The 20281-nt window shown below is 42.0% G+C and overlaps 1 protein-coding gene across 1 annotated transcript in view; it reads left to right on the top strand.

Annotated features, from left to right (window-relative positions):
- The window catches only part of IQGAP1 (IQ motif containing GTPase activating protein 1), a 46392-nt gene extending 27422 nt beyond the window's left edge, over positions 1–18970 (top strand). Inside the window, exons 18-38 of the mRNA XM_085070094.1 lie at positions 73–215; positions 560–730; positions 1460–1543; positions 1642–1713; positions 1806–1875; positions 2640–2848; positions 3882–4037; positions 4253–4416; positions 5167–5391; positions 6630–6770; positions 6861–6945; positions 9116–9348; positions 9766–9898; positions 10256–10358; positions 11830–11965; positions 12691–12778; positions 13204–13416; positions 14089–14255; positions 15917–16039; positions 16911–17019; positions 17824–18970. Of these exons, the coding sequence (XP_084926220.1) occupies positions 73–215; positions 560–730; positions 1460–1543; positions 1642–1713; positions 1806–1875; positions 2640–2848; positions 3882–4037; positions 4253–4416; positions 5167–5391; positions 6630–6770; positions 6861–6945; positions 9116–9348; positions 9766–9898; positions 10256–10358; positions 11830–11965; positions 12691–12778; positions 13204–13416; positions 14089–14255; positions 15917–16039; positions 16911–17019; positions 17824–17937 (2939 nt within the window). The 3' untranslated portion in view covers positions 17938–18970. The remainder of the gene's footprint in view (positions 1–72; positions 216–559; positions 731–1459; positions 1544–1641; positions 1714–1805; positions 1876–2639; positions 2849–3881; positions 4038–4252; positions 4417–5166; positions 5392–6629; positions 6771–6860; positions 6946–9115; positions 9349–9765; positions 9899–10255; positions 10359–11829; positions 11966–12690; positions 12779–13203; positions 13417–14088; positions 14256–15916; positions 16040–16910; positions 17020–17823) is intronic.
- Positions 18971–20281: the final 1311 nt, after the last annotated feature.

Raw genomic sequence — 20281 nt, 5'->3', positions numbered from 1 at the left:
TAACATTTGTATGTGTGAAAGGTAAGACACTTGTCAGATTTTCAGGCTTCTAACTACAGTTTCTCCTCTTAGGGGGCAATGGCAGTGAGTGGGTGAAACACTGGGTGAGAGGAGGCTATCATTATTATCATAACCTGCGGACCGAAGAGGGAGGATGGGACGAGCCAGCAGAATTTGTGCAAAATGACACGCAGCTGTCACGGGAGGAGATACAGGTAGAGTAAATAACACGTTCTTTTTCTCTGAAAAGTTGATGTTCCTACCATGTCCAGCCTTAATTCAACTCTAAGAATGCTTCGATGCCGTAGTCACGTTTAGAAGCTTAGTAACTCATTTGATGCACTAGGCATCGTCAGATTGCGCACGTCACAACGCCTTGTCCAATTCCAGAAAAATTTATCCCGTCCCTAAAAGAGTACAGGACCGTGATGTCACTGATTTTTGAAAGCCAACTTTGTAGTTTCTTATAAGCACAGTGTGCAAAGCTGATGTAACATCCATTTTCTTGTATTTCCATGTTCATTTTCTGGCTTCTCTTCCTATCGTAACATTAATTCAGAGCACCATATCCGGAGTCACCGCGGCATACAACCGAGAACAGTTGTGGCTGGCAAATGAGAACCTGATTATGAAACTACAGGCTTGCTGTCGGGGGTATCTTGTTCGCCAGGAATTCAACTCAAGAATGAATTTTTTGAAGAAGCAAGTCCCAGCAATCACTTGCATTCAGGTAGTGATACCCTTTAATTCCGTTTGAAACTTGTCCTCCGCAGATAAGAGTTTTAAAAGTCTTTAAAAGGACCTGAAAGAGATGGTGGGATAATTCAGCATGAAATTGGGTGCATTTGCAGGACAGCAACAAAAGAATTTTTTCTGTGGTGTTGTCACTGAAATGCATGCAAATGAAATAGTGGCTTTGCACCCTATTAGCATTTTATTATTTCAGCAGTATATGTATTTTTCTGCCCAAGTAGCACATAGTCTGCTTGTATACTTAACAAAACCTCCACACCTACTCCCAGCTCATTAAAATAACGCTCTCTCCCTTTAAGTGTAGTCCAACCCCTTGCCTAACTTCTCTTCCCAAGTGTCGATGGTGGTGACTCTGCTCCGGAGGCTTAAAATATTACATCGCTGTTCTCACCAGCAGCAGCAGCCATCACGTGATCCTCACGTGGAACAGTTTCTGTCAACTTGACTGTTTCGCTATATCCTTGATCCCTAACTGTACTTCAGAAAGCCCCGGCTATTCACGGGGCAATTTCAAGTCTTTCACGATTGCAGTTGGAAAATAGTTAATGCTTCACAAAGTGTATCTCTTGATAAGACAAGGGTGTCTCCTTCCTGTTTCATTTAGCCAAAAGAGCAATTGGAAGCCGAGGAACACAGAGAAACTCAGATTTGTAATGACTTCTGTTACATTAAAGAAGTAAAGTGAGCGTGCCTGTTTTGTTTTCAGTCTCAATGGCGTGGCTACAAGCAAAGGAAGGCGTATCAGACCCGTTTGGATTACCTACGAGCGCAAAAGGACCAAGTAGTAAAGGTAGTTCAGTTTCCCTGCTGACTTTCTCGGTAAACCTTTGGGGTAGTCAACTCTGTAGGTAAGGTTTCTATCTGAGCGTTTTGGTTACCCTTCAACAGATTCAGTCAATGACTAGGATGTATCAAGCGAGAAGACGTTACAGAGATCGTTTGCAGTATTTCAGAAACCACGTAAGAGGCTGTCTTGTTAAATTTATTCTGTACCTGACTTTGGTGCTCTTTTCAGAGTGACGTCAAGTGCTTTTTTGTTTTTTACATCCTAGATAAATGATGTTGTAAAAATTCAAGCCTTTATTCGAGCAAACAAAGCACGAGAAGACTACAAAACCCTCAGTAAGTATTGCCAAAAGGATAGAACTGATGTGCCTTGAATCTCTGTTTGTGAGGGATCGTAGCTTTGTGGAAGAGATTCTCCAGCTCTCTGTGCCTGTCTCCATAGGACAGGTGCTCCAGCCCCCTGATCATCTTTGTAGCCCTCCTCTGGACTCAATCCTGCAGCTCCACATCCTTCTTGTAATGTTGTGGGCTCCAGAGCTGATCACAGTACTCCAGGTGGGGTCTCACGAGAGTGGAGTAGAGGAGGAGAATCACCTGCCTTGACCTCCTGACCACACTGCTTTTAATGCAGGCCGGGATGCAGTTGGCTTTCTGTACTGCAAGCGCAGATTGCCGGGTCATGTCAAGCTTCTCTTCAACCAATACGATGTTGGCCATGTGATCTGTAACATCAGGACAGTTGTCAGGAGCAAGTGGGATGAAGTTGGTAGGGCGGTGCAGGGAGTAGGAAGTTCCTGAGGCTGAATGAAAACTTGATTCCAGCTGTCTTTGTTTTTCCCTGCTGAAAAATACTTAATACGTAACTTTGCAGTTAGCTCTGATGGTGTGGACTACCCTATGCTAATACTGACTTTGGTTTTGATTTACTTCTCATACAGTTTTCTCGAAACAGGAAAATCAAAATGTCAGAAACTGTTTAGACATGATGGTACCAATTTAACTCTGGGTGCTCCTTGATGTACTGGTTAAACATTGATAAGGCATATATTTAGTTCTGTTTGCCATTCCCCAGCGTTTTCTATTTTCCTGCCAATTTTTAGTTAATGCTGAAAACCCACCTATGGCCGTGGTTCGGAAATTTGTCCACTTGCTCGATCAGAGCGACCAAGATTTTCAGGAGGAGCTTGAGCTAATGAAACTGCGTGAAGAAGTCGTTACCTTGATCCGATCCAATCAGCAACTGGAAAATGACCTCAATCTCATGGACATCAAAATTGGTTTGCTAGTGAAAAACAAAATTACATTGCAGGTAAGAAATGTGTTGATGGGAGACCAGCTATAGATTGAATTGAGCTTAGCGGTAGTGAATGTGGAGAGCTCCTGGCCTCAGATGTCAGTTGCTCAGGCCCAGTGGAAAATGTTTCCCCAGACTTAGTTTTTACTCCCAATATGTTCTCAGTCCATTCCACAAATTTAATAGGTATCCCTAGAAAGAAAACTGTGGGAGGAGAAGAAACATGTCCCAAAGCTAAAAAGGACAGCAGGACTATCTTGATCTAACAAATCCAACGGGTTTTGTGTTAGAAGGCTTTGAGAACTCTTTTTTGTTGCTCCTTTGGTTTTTAACAAGTCACGCCACAAGTCTGCAGCAAGGGGGGCAGATGATTTTGGAGGCAGGAGACATGCTGGTGCCACTTTGTTGCTTGTAGGTTAAAGGAAGCCCCTTCTATCTAAGCTGGGTTGGTGTGGTGAATTTAACCAAAAAATAAAAAAAGGCTCTTGCTCTTACAGCATTTTTTTCCTGCAAGCTAAAGTGTTGGCCAGCTTTTCATACGGTCCTGGAATCATTACACTAGGCTTCTCTCAGTGCAAAATCTCGGCTGGTGTAGTGAAATCTATCTTAGAAGGAAGCTGCAGCGGTTGGGCTGATGCTTGCAGTGAAAAATGCCATTGCTGTCAGAGTGTGTGGAGGTAGTGAGCTAGCTGAATACGGAGCAGTATTTTTACGTTGTAAGCCTAGTTTAAAAAAGGAAGACATTTCCAAGCATCTTCCAAATGCTACTGGCTCTGATAGTAATTGCTGCCAAGAGTGACTAACGCTTCTAGGGTTTCAGACAAATTCGCAAAGTCAGGAGCAAAGCAGAACGTGTACTTCCAGTACTACGTGTACTTCCAGGAGAAACTGCTGCCATAGTAAATAATGCTTCATTTTAATAGGCCCAGGCATACCTTGACCCTGCATTTCCACAACCAAGAGAAGTGGCTCTCGGATGCAACTGTTTTCCAATATTGTGTGTAAGAAACTTCTTAGAGTGAAATCTGTACCTATTCTTTCTTTCCAGGATGTTGTTTCTCATAGCAAAAAACTTACCAAGAAGAACAAGGAGCAGCTCTCTGACATGATGATGCTGAACAAACAAAGGGGAGGTTTGAAAGCATTGAGCAAAGAGAAGAGAGAAAAGCTGGAAGCCTATCAGCATTTGTTCTACCTGCTTCAGGTAAGCAACTTCTTATGCTGCTCAGCAACCTTTAGTCATAGAAGCTTATATGTCTAAGCACAGTCTTTGCTTATGCACTGTAGTTGTCATACAAGCAGTACGGTTGCGAAAGACCTTTAAGATCAACTCCAAAGCAGCAACTGTTTTGAGCCACCTTTGTTTTTAGCAACACCAGCAGGGACATGTGCGCTAAGTAATTTTTCTTGTTGTCGTAGACCAACCCAACCTACTTGGCTAAGCTGATTTTTCAGATGCCTCAAAACAAATCCACAAAGTTCATGGATTCTGTCATCTTCACGCTGTATAACTACGCGTCCAATCAAAGAGAGGAATACCTGTTGTTGCGACTTTTCCAAACGGCATTGCAGGAAGAGATCAAGTACGTGGTAGCATACGGCACGTTCTTGCCATCGAATCAGTTTTGGCAGTTTATGAAATTGAGGCCATTTTCATGTTAAGCGTAGCACTACTATGCAGATAATGCTAACCCGTCCCTTCACTGTCCTCTTCCCATTTCATACCTGTTAATGTAGTGTACAAAAGACGAATCAAGTATGTCCATTGAAGCTGAGGGCTTTTTACTTCAATCAAGATTTCACTGCTCAACGTGGCAGCTACTTTCAGTCTGATGCAAAGTCATGCTAAAATACAGTCTAATCTCAATTCTCCATCATCTGTTTCTAAATACAGCTGATGAACTGCAAACTCAGGCTTTACAAGCCAGGAAGAGAGCTTAATCTAAGCTCTCTGGATTTCCAAAAGGTAGTGAGGAGTCTGAAATCTTTATTGTTTGGCATTTCTGTTTCCTGTCGGTATTAGAAACTCTGGCTGTCCTCAGACGTGTTTTGTCCGATCGGTTTGGCCTTAGGAGCTCAGTGTGACATGACTCCAGTTCTTTACAATGCAGAGTGGCACAACTCGCTGTTAAGCATTTCTGGAACTGCTCTTTAGCATTTCTGGGAATGCTTTTTAATCATGAAGATGGTATATGCCCTGAAACAAATAACAACTTCTAAAAAACTTCCCACCCTTCCCCTTAAATTCACACACGGAACAGTAGTCTAGGGAAGCGTAGGTGGTGACAGAATTATGCATATCTCAAATTTCATACAGATTCTTTCTCCTTCAGATCAAAAGTAGACCAGATACATGAAATTGTTACCGGGAACCCTACTGTTATTAAAATGGTGGTAAGTTTCAATCGTGGTGCCCGTGGTCAGAATGCTCTGAGGCAGATCCTCGCACCAGTCGTGAAGGAAATCATCGAGGACAAGTCACTTAATATCAAAACCGATCCTGTGGATATTTATAAGTCTTGGGTTAACCAGATGGAATCTCAAACTGGAGAGGCCAGGTACGGGACCTGTTAATACTGTATTTTTCTAATCATTGCTTAGCTGCTTTGCTTTGCTCAGTTAATCATTCAGAACCATCCTTGGCTCCACTGCATGCATCCGTCCAACTGAGCGTCTCGTCAAGACAGCTTTGATCTGAGAGTTCTGAAGTTCATATTCTGGTGATGGCGCTGAGAATATTGAACAAGAATGACATTAGGTGATGGAAGAAGAAATGGTCTTCGTTGTTTCCCTGTGTTGGCTTGATAGTTAGCAGTGAGACGCCCTCTAACCTAAGAGAATGTATTGTACAAAAAAGTATCTGGGAATCACTTCCCTATCAGTCCATGTTCAAGTCCTGTATAGCCTGTGCAAACAGGTACTATTGCTAAGCACACAAAGCCTGTCTCTCTGGCAGAAGGCATCACATTGCAGTTCTCTTAGTCCTAACATCTTTCTAATTAATATCGCTCACTGGTGATGATTGTATTGAACTATGTGATTTAGTGTCATTCTGGTTTCTTCAGTGGTTGTGATTTGCTAGAATTTGAGGTTTCTATTGTGTTATTGGGTTTTTTAAACATACTTAAAAAAAAAAAGGCAAAAGCCATAAAAATTAGTAAGTTTCTCCATATTTAAACCAATCTGCAGTCACATACCTTTGCACGCCTCATGCAAAATTCTGGACACATTAAAAACGCAAGCGAAGAAAATGCGTGTTCAGATTCTTCTCCATACATCAGATACAGGAAATGCTTTTATAAATTACCAACTTCATCTGTCCATGTTCACCGGAATATTATGCAGCAGTTTCAGCCAATTGCAAAAAAAGGAATTATTCATTTGGCACCATTTCCCACCGGTAGCGTGTTACGTTGATATTACGGATGCTGCTCTAGCTTCTGCTTGTGTCCAAGGTTTCATCATCTTAATACCCAAATGTGTAGCTTTCTTTTTCACCAATTTCCAGTCTGAAGTACTGTGTGTTAGGGGCGGTGCCTTTTTTGCCTAGTGTGCGTGGAGTAAAAAAGATTCAGTTTTGAGTTAGCTGTGTCTTTCTCGCAGTGGCATTGCAAGGGAAAGTAAAGGAAATAAAAGCAAAAAAACTTCGGCTCTCACGGTGCCAAACAGATTAATTGAAGGCAATGCATAACTTCTGGCAGTGAAGTGAATATAAACTAGTTTCTGTGTCAGGCCGTTTTTGAAACATACTAGTCTGAGTAATATCCTCCTTTATATGTTTGACTTTTTCAAATAGCAAACTGCCTTACGATGTCACGCCTGAGCAAGCCCTAAGTCACGAAGAGGTGAGGACACGCTTGGACGCCTCAATCAGAAACATGAGGACAGTGACAGACAAGTTCCTGTGTGCCATTATTAGTTCAGTGGACAAAATCCCGTGAGTCTGACGTACCGGTGTTCTCCCCAAGAAGTTGCTGGCCTCTTCACGCTTGCAGCAGTCTTATGTGACCTTTTCTTTCTCTCAAAGTTACGGAATGCGTTTCATTGCCAAGGTCTTAAAAGACTCCCTGCATGAGAAGTTTCCTGATGCTGGGGAGGATGAGCTTCTGAAGGTGAGGATCTATAGGTCTTTGTGAATAATCGTCAGCCAAATTGGCTGTGTTGAGCACGTGTCATTCTTCTCTCTCGTTAGGTGTATGTGTGGAGAGGAGTGCATGTAAACCTATTTGTCTACCTCTACGGAGAGAAAATAGTTCACCTCACGCTGTTGATGTTAGCTTCATGCACATCATGTGAGATGTAATACATTGTTTAGAAGGAGGTATCTTCTTGCTTCTGTTTTACTTTTAGTGTCTTGGACTATTTGATCCTTTAGGTTTCTTGTCTTGGGGTTACTGTTGCTCCTAGAAAGTAAACCTTGGGTTTACTAGTATGATCGCAGCTCGTTGCTCCTTCCTTAAAGAGACAAGTTAAAAATTGTGTATGCAAAATTTTGATATTCCTAATGCACCGTCTGTAACACTCTAGGATATTTTGACAGCAATATGTATAGTCACTTCCCATGATGCCTCGTCAGTTTTGTATTTTGCATTTCAGTTGGTGTAGAGAATTAAAAGGATCCTAATATTAGTTGCTGTCCAATGAGTATAGTGTTGGGGTTTTCATGGAAATTCCTTTGGTTTTATAGCTTTTCATAAATTGTGTATTTATGCCCACGAATGCTTTAGTTTTTAATAAAACAAAGTCTGGTTATTAGAACACTTGACAACATCTCTTTAAACTTCTCTGCCTCTACTTCATTACAAAATAATTACCAATCTGAATGCTGTTTTCTTCTCTCTTCTAGTTCTGTGCTTTCCCATTCTGAGACATCGGTTCTTTCTGTGCAGGTGAATTAATTTCTTCCATCTGTAAATGTAGGTGGAAAACTGCAGTTTTCATTAATCCTCATGGAAACAGTGTAACCATCCACACGACTGCAGTTGCGTGCAATAACCACTTGCAGGTTCTTTTAGCAACTGGAGATACCCGTACAATATACTGTTCTTTTTGCCCCGCAAGTTCAAAGGTTATTAATTCAGTTTCTTTTGTAGATTTTTTTTTTCTTTTTACTCGCTGTAAACAGTTTGACTGTTAACTGTCAACATTCTGTTAACATCCTGTGGCATAATTTGTGAGAGTACAGCAGAGGCTTGCATAAAACACTTGTCAGAACATGACCTCACCGAAAGCAGTTGTTAATTTGTGGGACTGCTTAGCAATGGCTAGGTTTTTTCTCTGTGTTTTCAGCTGTTTGTTCAGACCCCGATCTCTTCCATACATTTAAGTCACACGGTAAGCATGTGAAGCCAAGATTCAGTGACCTGGCCTTCTGCAAATGAGCATGTGATGTGAGAGCTTTTGCTTTATATCAGCACGGCGGGTTAATAGCTTTTCATTGCTAGAATTACTTTTGGCAAGATACCCAGTACAGGAGAGAATAGTATTGTGAGCGTATGGATAATATGAAAATCCCTCTTTGTAGTTCTTTGAAATGTATTGCTGCTCACATTTGACTATTTAAATTGGATTTTTGAAGCATCAAATGCCATTCGTCCTCTGTACTTCTGATTTTCTTACTTCTGGATTAAATGGTTTCTCAGTTACTCTTACTAACTAGGGGTCTGTGCCTGAATATGTTGCTGGCTTATAGAATTATTCTGAAAGAGAAAAGGGGTTTGTACTTGGAATGTAAAGTAATTTCCTCAGTTTAACTTCTTGGCGTGCCATTCTTACTCCCTATTTTTGCTTTGTCACAGATGGCAGCCGGTGCTGCATGCTTCTTTAAAAACAAGCTCTCCTTCCATACTGAAACTTCATCGTTGGGTTCCTCTATACCGTGGTCATTCTTCCCTCTGTTAGGCTAATTCAATTACAGTTAATTCTCCCAACAGACTGTCTCACGCTCATATCGGTAGTTCATTTGTAGCGTCTCCCGTCCGTATATTTTTATGAGTTAGAGTTCTAAATCTTTATGGTTAGGAATATCTGCTACTGTATCGTCCTGTGCCCGGTAGCGCTCAGGTTTTCCTCTGTGCCGACGGTCCTATTGCATCATTACGATTTTTGGGTTGTTCTTACACTGTAGATTTTTTTGGGGGTATACGTGCTTCTATACGGCAGAACCTTTGTCTTGGAAAGAGGCTTACAGGGCAGTAATTTATCAAAACACGGTAGTTGAAATAAAATTCAGTTGGGTGCCATACTGTTGTTTATCGATGCGTTTCTTCTCTGCTTTCCCAGATTGTTGGCAACTTACTCTATTATCGCTACATGAATCCAGCCATTGTAGCACCAGATGCGTTTGACATCATCGACCTGTCAGCCGGAGGTCAGCTGACTACAGATCAACGCAGAAACCTCGGTTCCATAGCAAAGATGTTACAGCACGCAGCATCCAATAAGATGTTCATGGGCGACAACGCTCATCTAAGCATCATTAACGAATACCTATTGCAATCATACCAAAAATTCAGGTAGAAGACATTAGCTAATTAAGTTGGGAAGTTTGGCAGAGGGAAAATAATAATTTTTGAATATGGAAAATTCTGTCTTTGTCAAATACGTCATCCATTTAAAAACAAAAGAGATTTCACTCCTGGATGCCACAAGGTAACCAGAAGTAGCTGGGGGCAAGGGGCAATAATGCCGTGGGGGTGGGAGAATGGTGTCACTGAAGCCAGTCCTGTCAATTGTGAAAATGAGCAAATGTCGACACGGCCAGTATTGACGATTGAATTTACTAGGTCACTTCTGATACGTTAAACTAAAGCCGACAAGCTGTAGTATGCCGTAATGTACCATAGTTTAAAGAGAAGAGACTCCGGTTGAGATTGTTATACTGTCATACTCTCAGAATCGTACTGACTGTACTCTCCTTCTGTGTTCCGAAGACGTTTTTTTCAGGCTGCCTGTGAGGTTCCTGAATTGCAGGATAAATTTAATATCGATGAATATTCTGACTTGGTGACTCTGACTAAACCAGTAATTTATATTTCTATCGGTGAAATCATCAATACACACACCGTAAGTATACATAAGTCACGGTCGCTCCTTACAAGCAATGTTTGTGGAGAAAATGGTGCTTCTGTCCGAAAACCAAAGGTATTATTGACATACTTAAGTACCGAATACAAGGCTGAAAGTTATCTCTATAGTATTTTGTGAAAGCTTGTTGATTTCTAGAATCAAGTATTTTGGTTACTAAGTTTCTTTTGAAAGCATTTGAGTATGTGGTATTGGCACAGCTCTGAATGTTGATATTGCTGCTTTGGAGTTCAGTGATTTCTTTTTCGAAGATCCCAGCCTAAAGTAATGAAATTTTACTGTCTGGAAAAGGATGACCGTCAAAACGTAATTGTTTTTTTTTTTTTGTTCATCTAGTTGCTCTTAGACCATCAAGATGCAATCGCTCCTGAGCACAATGATCCGATTCACGAGCTGCTGGATGATCTCGGAGATGTTCCTACGATTGAGTCCTTAATAGGTGGTCTAGTTTGTTCTGCTAAAGTAATACGTGATATTACCTTAAATGACCTAAAGTGCAGTTAAGAAACAGTAAGAAATCGTCACAGGTTGTTCGGAAGGACGTGCTCTAAAAAGCAGCAGCAGCAGCAGCAGATTTGTTGCAGTGTATTTTCTCTGCAGAATTTATTACCTTGAACAAAACAGGGGTTCTTTCTCTGCTCCCCACTGAACTCAGGTCATCCCTCTAGAATTTGCTAGAGGACGGACAGATACGGACATATTTTCTTTGTTTCATTATGCCGGAGCCATCTTTCCGTGCTTGCGCTCCCGTTCCAGCTCGTTCACAAAGCTCGGTCCTCCTTTCTGGAGATCTGTATATCTCCAGATCTGCACATCTTTCAGAGCGCAGTAATATAGGTATTAAATAGTATGTGTTTCTCTAGGAGTCTTTGGCATGTGGACAAGTAGCATTTTTCCCTCTCCTTTAAATTTTTTTTCCATAAGAAAGATAGAATTTTAACCTGTTCTGGTTGGGGGAAGAAGGAACTTACCACTACTGATCTGTGAAACTCTTCCAAAAACCTGAGCCACAGTTTACTGCTTCAAGAGATAAGAAATGCTATAACGATGCACAAACTTTTCTCCTTCCCCGGTTTCTGTGTTGCAGTTATTTGAAGTTTCTAGTCTAGTAGGGGGGAGGGAGGCAAACCGGGCAGTTTTTGGAGAGGATGCTCTGACAGCAAACACTTGGAAGCTGCTTTCTGAGAAGGGTCGGAACCTTGGTAAAGGAACGATTGCTAGCACATTATTTTGCAAGTACTATCAAAGAACAGAATGTAAGAAGTGTTACGTGAACAAACACAGACCATGAATTTAGCTTGAACTTGCCCTCCTTCCCCATTTATTTTCTCCCTTGTGCCTTGTGTCACTGTGGCTAATATGTCAGAGACAAGTCTTTCTTCAGCCCTTTAAAAAGTGGGGGGAGAAGGTGTCAGCCCTTGTTCCGGTGAAAGTTTATGCACAGTTAGAGCAAAAAAATTAATTTTTGATGGGGTAGGTTGCTTTGTTTAAGAGAAGAACAGACTCTGTTCCTAAGAAAGGCTTTGCTCTTAGCTTGAAACATTTATTGTAATGAGGAAATGGGCACGATCATATTTTTGTTTCTAAAGCACTTCTGGCCGTTCAGCCACTCTTCTCAGTGAGATACCGAGATACAGTTTGCGATACGCATAAATCTTTAAGGCGTACGGTGAGGTGATTTTGGGGTGCTTTTCTGGCCAGAGTGTTCTCTCAGATTCGTTATGAAAAAGCCTGTAACGTATTCAAGATGATGTCCTAAAAACTTGGTTTGGGTTTTGAAATGTCCTTTTGACAGTATAGAGAACAGTCTAGTTTTTCTGTGATCTGTAACGTAGGTAAAAATTACTAAGTCCTAGCAGCCAAGAAGGTAAAGGATGTCATTTAATCTATAAACTGCTTCTGCTCGGCAGGAGAAGGTTCTGGCAATATTAATGACCCCAACAGGGAAATGCTAGCAAAGACTGAGGTTTCTCTCACGCTCACTAATAAATTTGACGTTCCCGGCGATGAGAACGCAGAGGCGGATGCAAGGACAATTCTGTTGAAGTAAGTAGGGGGTAACTCTCTGGTATGTTACTCTAAAGAAGGAGCGAATGCAACTTTGTCAGGTAATCTGCATGTGAAAATAAGAGAATTAAGGCATAATTTAAAGAAATATTGGGGTACTGTAGCTCCAAATACACTGAGGTTGTAGCCACGTCCTTTTCAAATCTGTGGCATGACTTTTAATAGACTTTCAATACAGTAATATCCTTTTTGAGCACCACGGATCTTATTACGCGAACGGAAAGAGAGCGACGGACCGTCAAAGATGTTTTTATTGCCAGATTCTTTATTCTGGAAAACTTTTTACCGATGCTGACTCGTGGCAATTTTTAAGCAAATCCCCGTTGCTGAGATGCGTAGATGCCTGACGTTCAGATGCACGTTTACCTCCTCCGATGCATTCCTGCTCAGATGCTAGATAGTTGAATTGAAAAATCTTCGCTCTGCATGGACTTGGCCTAGGCAGACAAGTGATCTCACGGAAGAAAGCTTTGTCTCTAGAGCAAGGAACCTTTCGGGGAAGTGGTTTGCAACAACGCACTGCCCAGAAAGTACGGTGCTTCTCAGGGTTCTGGTCTGTTCTAGCCTATGACTGCCTGAGTGCTCATCCAGTAATAGTCTTACGTAGATAAAATCAGTAGCATCGGTATTGTTGCATAGCAGAAGAATATGAAAGGTCTTTCTGTTGAAAGGTTTTTCTCCTATTGTCCTCGATTTCTTTGCAGCACAAAACGTTTAATCGTTGATGTGATCCGCTTCCAGCCAGGGGAGACGCTGACTGAGATTTTGGAAACTTCAGCTACCCCAGAGCAAGTACGATATTGTTTATCTGGGCTGGTTTTAGACAAGGAAACCGTCATCTGTCTAGATACGTGCCGGTATATGTGAGTCTCTCCATGTATGTATTGCAGCGAAGCTGTCAGCGCCGATGATGGAGCAGGGTGGAATGATAATCGGGAGGGTATACAATAGAAGTAAATTGTACATGTGAATTGTTTTCCTCCAGTAGTTGCTAGAAACAATTTATGTAGAAAAACTATTTTAGATGGTAGGTTTACTATTTTAGATGGTAGGTAGGCTTCTGCTGGTTCATCAAAACGCGTTCGTTCGAGTTGGTACGGGAATCACGGAGCAATAGCTTGTTTTGCCAGAGATCAGACAACCTCTTTCTGCTCCTTTTTGTCACCTTAGAATGGATCTATTTCTGAACTTGCATTTTTTTTGTTTTCTTTTTGTAGGAAGCAGAGCATCATAGAGCTATGCAGAAACGAGCTATTCGTGATGCTAAAACTCCTGATAAGATGAAAAAATCTGTCTCTGTAAAGGAAGATGGCAATTTGAGTCTCCAAGAAAAAAAAGAAAAAATCAAGGCAGGCTTGAAGAAGCTGACCGAACTGGGGTCAGTGAATACCGAAAACAGATACCAGGAACTAATCAATGACATCGCGAAGGTACGCCATTCGGCAGTTTCCTAGTAATCGTAGTGGAGTTTTCTCAGTTTGCAGCATTGTGCAACTGGAATTAGTTTTGAGAAAGAGAATAAGGTTTTTATTAGATAATTTATAGTCAAAAATCATACCTTTCGTTGCAGCGTTTCCACCTCTCGGTACCCGGGAAGCCCTTTATTTTTATAGAACATATCTGTTCCATCATATGACCGTGTTGTCAGGTTCTCAGGTACTTTAAGAAAAAACTTAATAGTTTGGAGGGCAAGTGCTGATGTACGATGTGTTTTTCTTTTCCATTTCACCAATTTAAGTAGCGTCTGTACAAGCTTCCTTAATTACGCAAGGAAGTGTAACTTTTAAGACATCCTAGCTGTTATTTTTAATGGAACGTGCCCGTAGTCATTGCAAATGGGACAGAACTGAAATCGGAGAAAGCCGCAAAAGGTGCGAGCGTACCGCGGCGTAGCATCGGTCAGTTCCACAAATAGTCACGACAGAGAAAAAGCTGTGACACTTAAACCTGGGGTAAGCGCAACCGAGTGCTTAAGAGTGTAGCGTGAAGTGAGGGTAAGCAAAATCAAACTGCGCGTTTCAAGTACTCAACGTGTTTGTGACCGAGCACCTGGAAAGCTCAAATGATTATTAAGTCTCTGCCTGTCTTTCTCTGCGGCATAGGATATCAGAAATCAGCGTAGATACCGTCAGAGAAGGAAGGCGGAGCTAGTGAAGCTGCAGCAGACATACAGTGCCTTGAATTCCAAAGCTACTTTTTACGGAGAGCAAGTAGATTATTATAAAAGTTACATAAAGACCTGCTTGGATAACTTGGCCAGCAAAGGCAAGTAAGTATCTTGGAACCATACAACCATAAAGCGTTTTGGGTTTGAGGGGACCTTTAAAGACCACGTAGTTCCAACTTCCCCGCCACGGGCAGGGACACCTTCCGGTAGACCGGGTCGCTCTGAGCCCCATCCATTGTGGTCTTGAACAGTTCTGGGAAGGCACAGCCACAGCTTCTGAGGGCAGCTTGTCCTGGGGCCTCACTACCCTCCCAGGGAAGCCGTTGACTGCAATTTTTTGAGTGCGACCGGCCTGTCGAGTCTATGTCAAGCGCTCCACGTATCAAATACACGTCTCTTAAATTTAGACACGAGGATGTTGTGTGGCATATTGTGAAATGCTTTCCACAAATTCAGGTAGATGATGTGAGTGGCTTTACCCTCATCCAAAAATGCTGTATTAACCCTGTTGCAGAAGATCACCAAATGGGCCAGGCACCAGGCATATTTGCTGTCACCAGTTATGTCTTTGTTTTCCACGTATCTTAGATCAGTTTCCAGGAGGGTCTCGCCAGTCCCAGCGATGAGACAGATTGTGTCACCCTTATTTCCCTTTTCCAGTATGTAGGAACTTCACCACACTGCCACATTTTCCCAAATATGATGCATAGCATCTCAGCCGCTTCCTCCCCCGGTTCCCTGAGGAGCCACAGATACATGTCATCAGGGTCCACGGATTTGCACGCCTTCAGGTTCCTTAGATGGCCTTGAGCCCGATGACCTACAGTGGGCGGTTCTTAAAGAACCTAGAAGCGCTTCTTACAGAAAGCGCATGTTCCTAAGAATAACCGTAATAGTATCTGCTCAAAGCTCCTTGCCTAAGGTGTTTCCTGCTGTGCTAGTTTTAGGGAAAGGGTTTCAGCAGCAGTAGGAGAATACAGGGAGAGGTCCTTGCCTTGAATGTGGTCAGAAAGGCAAACTTGAAAGAGTTTTTGGTCCCTGTGGGAGAAGGGAGTGCAGAGAGCGCATCGAGTAGGAAGCTTGTTGCTCACATACGCACTTGTTGCTCAGTTAGTGTGTCTGTTCTGTCATCTTTCTTAAGAACCGAGAGTGAAAATTACGTAGTTACTTAAAAGGAAGGCCTTGATCACAAATTGTCCCTTGTTTTAAGGCAAATGAAGTCAGCTGTTCCAGCGCTAATCAATTAACATCAGCTGGGGGGGCGGGGGGGGGAGAAATTGTTGTCTTCTCTAGTGAGATGTGAGAATGTGGGAAGAGTAAGTGCAAATGAAAACTGAAACAGGAAAGTTCTTGAGCAGTGTCAGATTTGTCTGTGTCAGTTGTCATTAGACCTCATTTTGCCTAATGAGAGATGGTACTGCTTTCTATGAAGTACCATATGGTTATGTTTTGGGAGTTTTTTTTTAAGGTGGTTTTGTGGGGTTTTTTGTTGTTTTTGTTGTTTGTTTGTTTATTTTTGTTTTCTGGCTTAAATGTTATTGGTAAATAGTAGAGAATTAAAGATCTGATGTGGGCTACAAGTGCTCTGTAGATAAAGTCACCAGTAGAAACACATCATTATCTGTCATTAGCATTAGTGATAGTTCATTAGCTATACTGATTCTGTCCCCTTTGCCAAGTAGGATTGAATATTTACTGCTCAAAATGTCTTCACTTGTTTGAGTGAGCTTCTAGTCTGGTGGGTTTGGTTTTTTTTCCACCAGAGTCTCCAAGAAACCTCGAGAGATGAAAGGCAAAAACAGTAAAAAGATTTCTCTGAAATACACAGCAGCTCGACTTCACGAGAAGGGAGTGCTTTTAGAGATTGAGGACCTGCAGGTTAACCAGTGAGTATCTTTTCAAAACTTGTTTGAGCTAAATACCATTTTTGGAGTAAAAGGAACATAGGTATGCTGAATACTTGTGTATTTGTTAGAACTAGTCTAGGTGCAGATAGTTGAGGACCAGAAATCGTTAGATCTAAATGAAGTTGCGTTGAATTGTCTTTCAATATTGTTCTTGGAGTTTTAGTATTCTTGTTAGACTTAGCTAATAAAGTTGTAAAAATAGTTTTGATTACCTAGGCTGTTACTCCGAGGGCCAAGAAACCGTGCATAGCGATGACTCTTCAGTTCTCTTTTTCTGGTGGAAGCAAGGCAGTTCTTTGATTGAGAAGTGCAGCGTGATTTAAATGCCCTCCTCTTTTCCCCAACGCCTTCCCTGTCATCCCAAGAGTTACAGGAGGGTACCTCCTTGGGTTAATCGTTGTTACGGTTAATAGCTTTCATCGTTGAAATATCAGCTTAACACTAGCTTGATTTTCTGCATCTGTAGTTTGCAATCCTCGAGAAGCTGGTGTATCTTATGTGGAATATAGAGGAGGTTGCCCGTTACTTGAATTTTTTCAACCCCGAATCATACTCCGTAGTCTGCGCACTAAATGAGGCACGAAGGTGCAGCACTAAAGTGGACCGTTTAGACCGTACAAGCTAAATGACCCTATTTCCTGCTGTGCTCGCATGAAGAGGCGATCTACCAGACATGGAATGTGTTAGGCTTCCATTCATTGTTGTATCGAGTTAGGTTGTCTTTTATGTGCTCATTCCAAATGGCGATCATAGAAAAAAAAGAGTTAATAATACAATTCTTAGAAATTTATCTTTGTGTTTCATGTCATATATTCCCTCCCCATGATTTTTTATTTCTGAAATGTCATAGGTTTAAAAATGTGATTTTTGAAATCGGTCCAACAGAAGAAGTAGGAGATTTTGAGGTGAAAGCAAAATTTATGGGGGTACAGATGGAAACCTTTATGTTACATTATCAGGTAAGAGCTGTCCTATTTAACAGTGTCACATAAGTTCCCCTTGCCAGACTCTCAAGCAAAATAGCAATGACATGTTATCTGCATAAACAGTCTGAAAAATGCTGTCAAAAATAATGCATTTGTTGCAGGTGAAACACAAGCAAGACCAGGGGATGCAAAGCTATCTTTTTTTTTTTGTTAACGAAAGCCCAGCGTCGGTCCACGTTCTCAATTGCGTTGACACGCACACACGCAAAACAAACGTGCTCATTTTCAAGAATTTCCTGCTATGGCAGAGAGATCGGGAGTCTGTGGCAGCAGTCACCTGGGCTTGTGTGCGATGGCTTTGGCCAGTCAGGGTGCGGATTGAAGGTGCAGCTTTTTCAGCCAATAGGGATGCGGGTTGAAACTGCTGCATTTTCAGCCAATCAGGGTGCGAATGTTGTAATGTTTCTCGAGTAGATGACATAGGAAACCGTGTCTAAATGTTACAACAAGTTTATGGCTACTGTGCAAAGGAAAAAGCTGTAGCTGGTTAGATCTGAAATTTGGCTTTTTTACAATGGTCTGGTCTTGAATTTCTGTTCTCTTTTGTATTTTTTTTCAAACCTTCCTGTTTAAAAGAATGGACATCTTAAATGCTTTAGAATGGCTATTTTTTTACACAGTATGAGTGGATCTTTAGTGCAGAATGTCTTGGTTTTCTGTCTTAGGATGTGTGCTTTTTCATAGATATTGCTTGAGATCCCATAGTACTGGAGGGTCTGTTCCATTCTGTATAAGCTCCCGAGGATTTGTCACTCATTAAGCCACTCTCTTTGGCAGGATCTGCTGCAGCTGCAATATGAAGGTGTTGCCGTCATGAAGCTGTTTGACAGAGCAAAAGTGAACGTCAATCTCCTGATCTTTCTTCTGAATAAGAAATTTTATGGGAAGTAACCGACCTGTGGCAGCAAGTCTGTGAAAGGGGAGCCAGATAGGAGCCTGCGCATACAACTTTTAATAACGTAGCGACGGACCAGTATATGCCCATCCTGTACTAATCGTATGAAATGTATCGTGAAGTAGGACTAAAAACCTCCTGGGAATGGACAGCCTTGATTGAGTCTGCAGGGAGTCGGTGTCTCGTTTATTTATAACCTTCAACTTTGAAGATCCCCTTTATTGAGGTTATTTTAGAATGTATTTTTACCTGGGTTTGGTCATCTAAGTGATACGAGGGTATACTTAGACATGGGTTTGGGAATTAAACTAATATGACAGCATACTTAGGCCATTAGAATGCTTAATTTGCCTAATCGTGTGCTTTGCGAGGCTCGAATTCTCGGTGCCCGTGCAAAGAGAAAGCCGGCGTCGTACAGAGGCGCGCTCGCCTCTTCCCGAGAGCCAGAAATGGGTTGAAGTTCGTATTTGGACTCCAGTTGTTCTCAAGTAGCAAGGACCAACCAATATAAAACACGGTCAAGGTCCAGGTTACTTACTCGTTTGCAAGCTCACATCGGTAGAGGTGGCAGCGGCCAGTCGGCACAATTAGAACTACTGCAGTCAGGGTAATCAGTAAGCATTGTCAAGAGTTACTGAACTATTTGTGATTATATACTACAGCCACGTAGAACAGCTTTAGTGCTTCATTTTTCTTGATTTGCTTCTGTTTATCTGTCTGTAGTAATTGACATGCACTGTATCAAATGTAGGGAACCCTGAATGTATTTAGTAGTGCTTGTAGTTGAAAAGAAGATTTTGGGAAAGGGAAGAGAAGCTGAAGAAATGTTGTGACGTTACATTTTAATGTTGCTTTCAAGGCATTTGACATGTAACATTAATATTTTTTTTCCATTGTAGAGGAATGTGCTATATATATATATTTGTGTCTGATGCAATAAATGTTAGGCTCTACCTGCAGACTTGTCCAAGGAAGAAATATATATCTGAAATAGATTGGCTTCTAAAAAGGTAATATTTTGTACCTATACTCAAGTTTCTGTTTGTTTTATTATTTAGTGGGGTGCTGTGTTGGATTTTTTTCGAGGGGGGGTGGTGTTGCCAGCCATTATGCTATATCCAATAAAAATGCAGAGAATTTTAAACAATGTATTGTGACCTTTAAATTTATTTGCTTCAGTTCTTTCCCCAGAACTCTTTTTTTAAGGCATATATGTACCGCAAATTTCAAGTTTGCCTGCTCGTTCAGGTTACTGTTCAGGGTTTAAACCGAGTGTTTTATTTCTGATCTATACTGAGGAAGTTCTTTCTGCTTAGATTTTTTTCCCTCTGGGAAGATGCTCCTGGTATTTGGAGCGGCCGTGTTACCGAGCATAAATTTCCTGCGGTCCTCTACGGAAGGAAATACATAAACTTGTCCCAGTTTAGAGCGTATTTAAACATACTTCAGTGTCGGTATATGTGCGGTCCAAGCAGTTAATAAAAATTGCTTAGCAATGCCGAGAAAGATCACGTGAAACGGATAGGTCAGAACGGATTTGCACTGAAACGTGACAAAGAGGTTATAAATGGCATCGGTTTTTTGGTGGGGCTCGGTCAGTTGGGTTTCGGTTCGGTCGCCTTTTACCTGGCCGTGTTCCTGCTGCCCAAGGTCTCGCTGCTAGGACCGAGCTCTCCTTGCTGCCCCTTCCTTGGCAGAAGTAGGGCAGAGGGCAACTCCTGTGGCTGTCAATTGCACCGGGATGAGAGGCAACTGTGTGTCTGTGGGCTCACGTCCCATTTTCCAGCGGGTGCCCTGTGGATGCAGAAGCGAGGGCTGCCAGAGGGGTGAACGTGTGGTCAGCAGAAACTGGGGGAATAGGGCAGAGCTGCACCTGGACAGGAGACAGTGTCCTTGAGCACACTGTCCCCTGAGCTGTGGGGTAGGTGCCTGCGTGTGGAACAGGAGGTTGTGTGGTGGGCTGCGACTGTTTTGGGGGCTGCCCTCCCTTTATTTTTTTCATAGAGGTCCCCCTTTTTGGGAGTGGGTATATACACTTGTAAATGTCATTATTAAAGCAACATGCTGTTGTCCATGGCAGTTGCACTCATTTTGTGCCTTCTTTGTGTGTGAATATAAAAGGTGGGGTAGAGGAGTCTGGGGAACATGATGAGGTATCATTAGGGACAGCCCTGGTGTCACCGGGAAAGCAGGTGATTGCAGAATAGGGGTAGTCATGCAGGGTTGGTCCTGAAAATGCAGTTACAGTCCCAAAAATGCCTAATTCATTTTTAAAAGTTGAAAGTGTGTATGTTGAGCATTGAAATGGATACCTACTTGATCAGGAGAGTTTTTTAATGT

Source organism: Lichenostomus cassidix, chromosome 10 (assembly GCF_008360975.1).
Source record: "Lichenostomus cassidix isolate B80296 chromosome 10, HeHo_3.0, whole genome shotgun sequence".
NCBI classification, from domain to species: domain Eukaryota; kingdom Metazoa; phylum Chordata; class Aves; order Passeriformes; family Meliphagidae; genus Lichenostomus; species Lichenostomus cassidix.
This window is presented reverse-complemented; position numbering and strand designations above follow the sequence as displayed.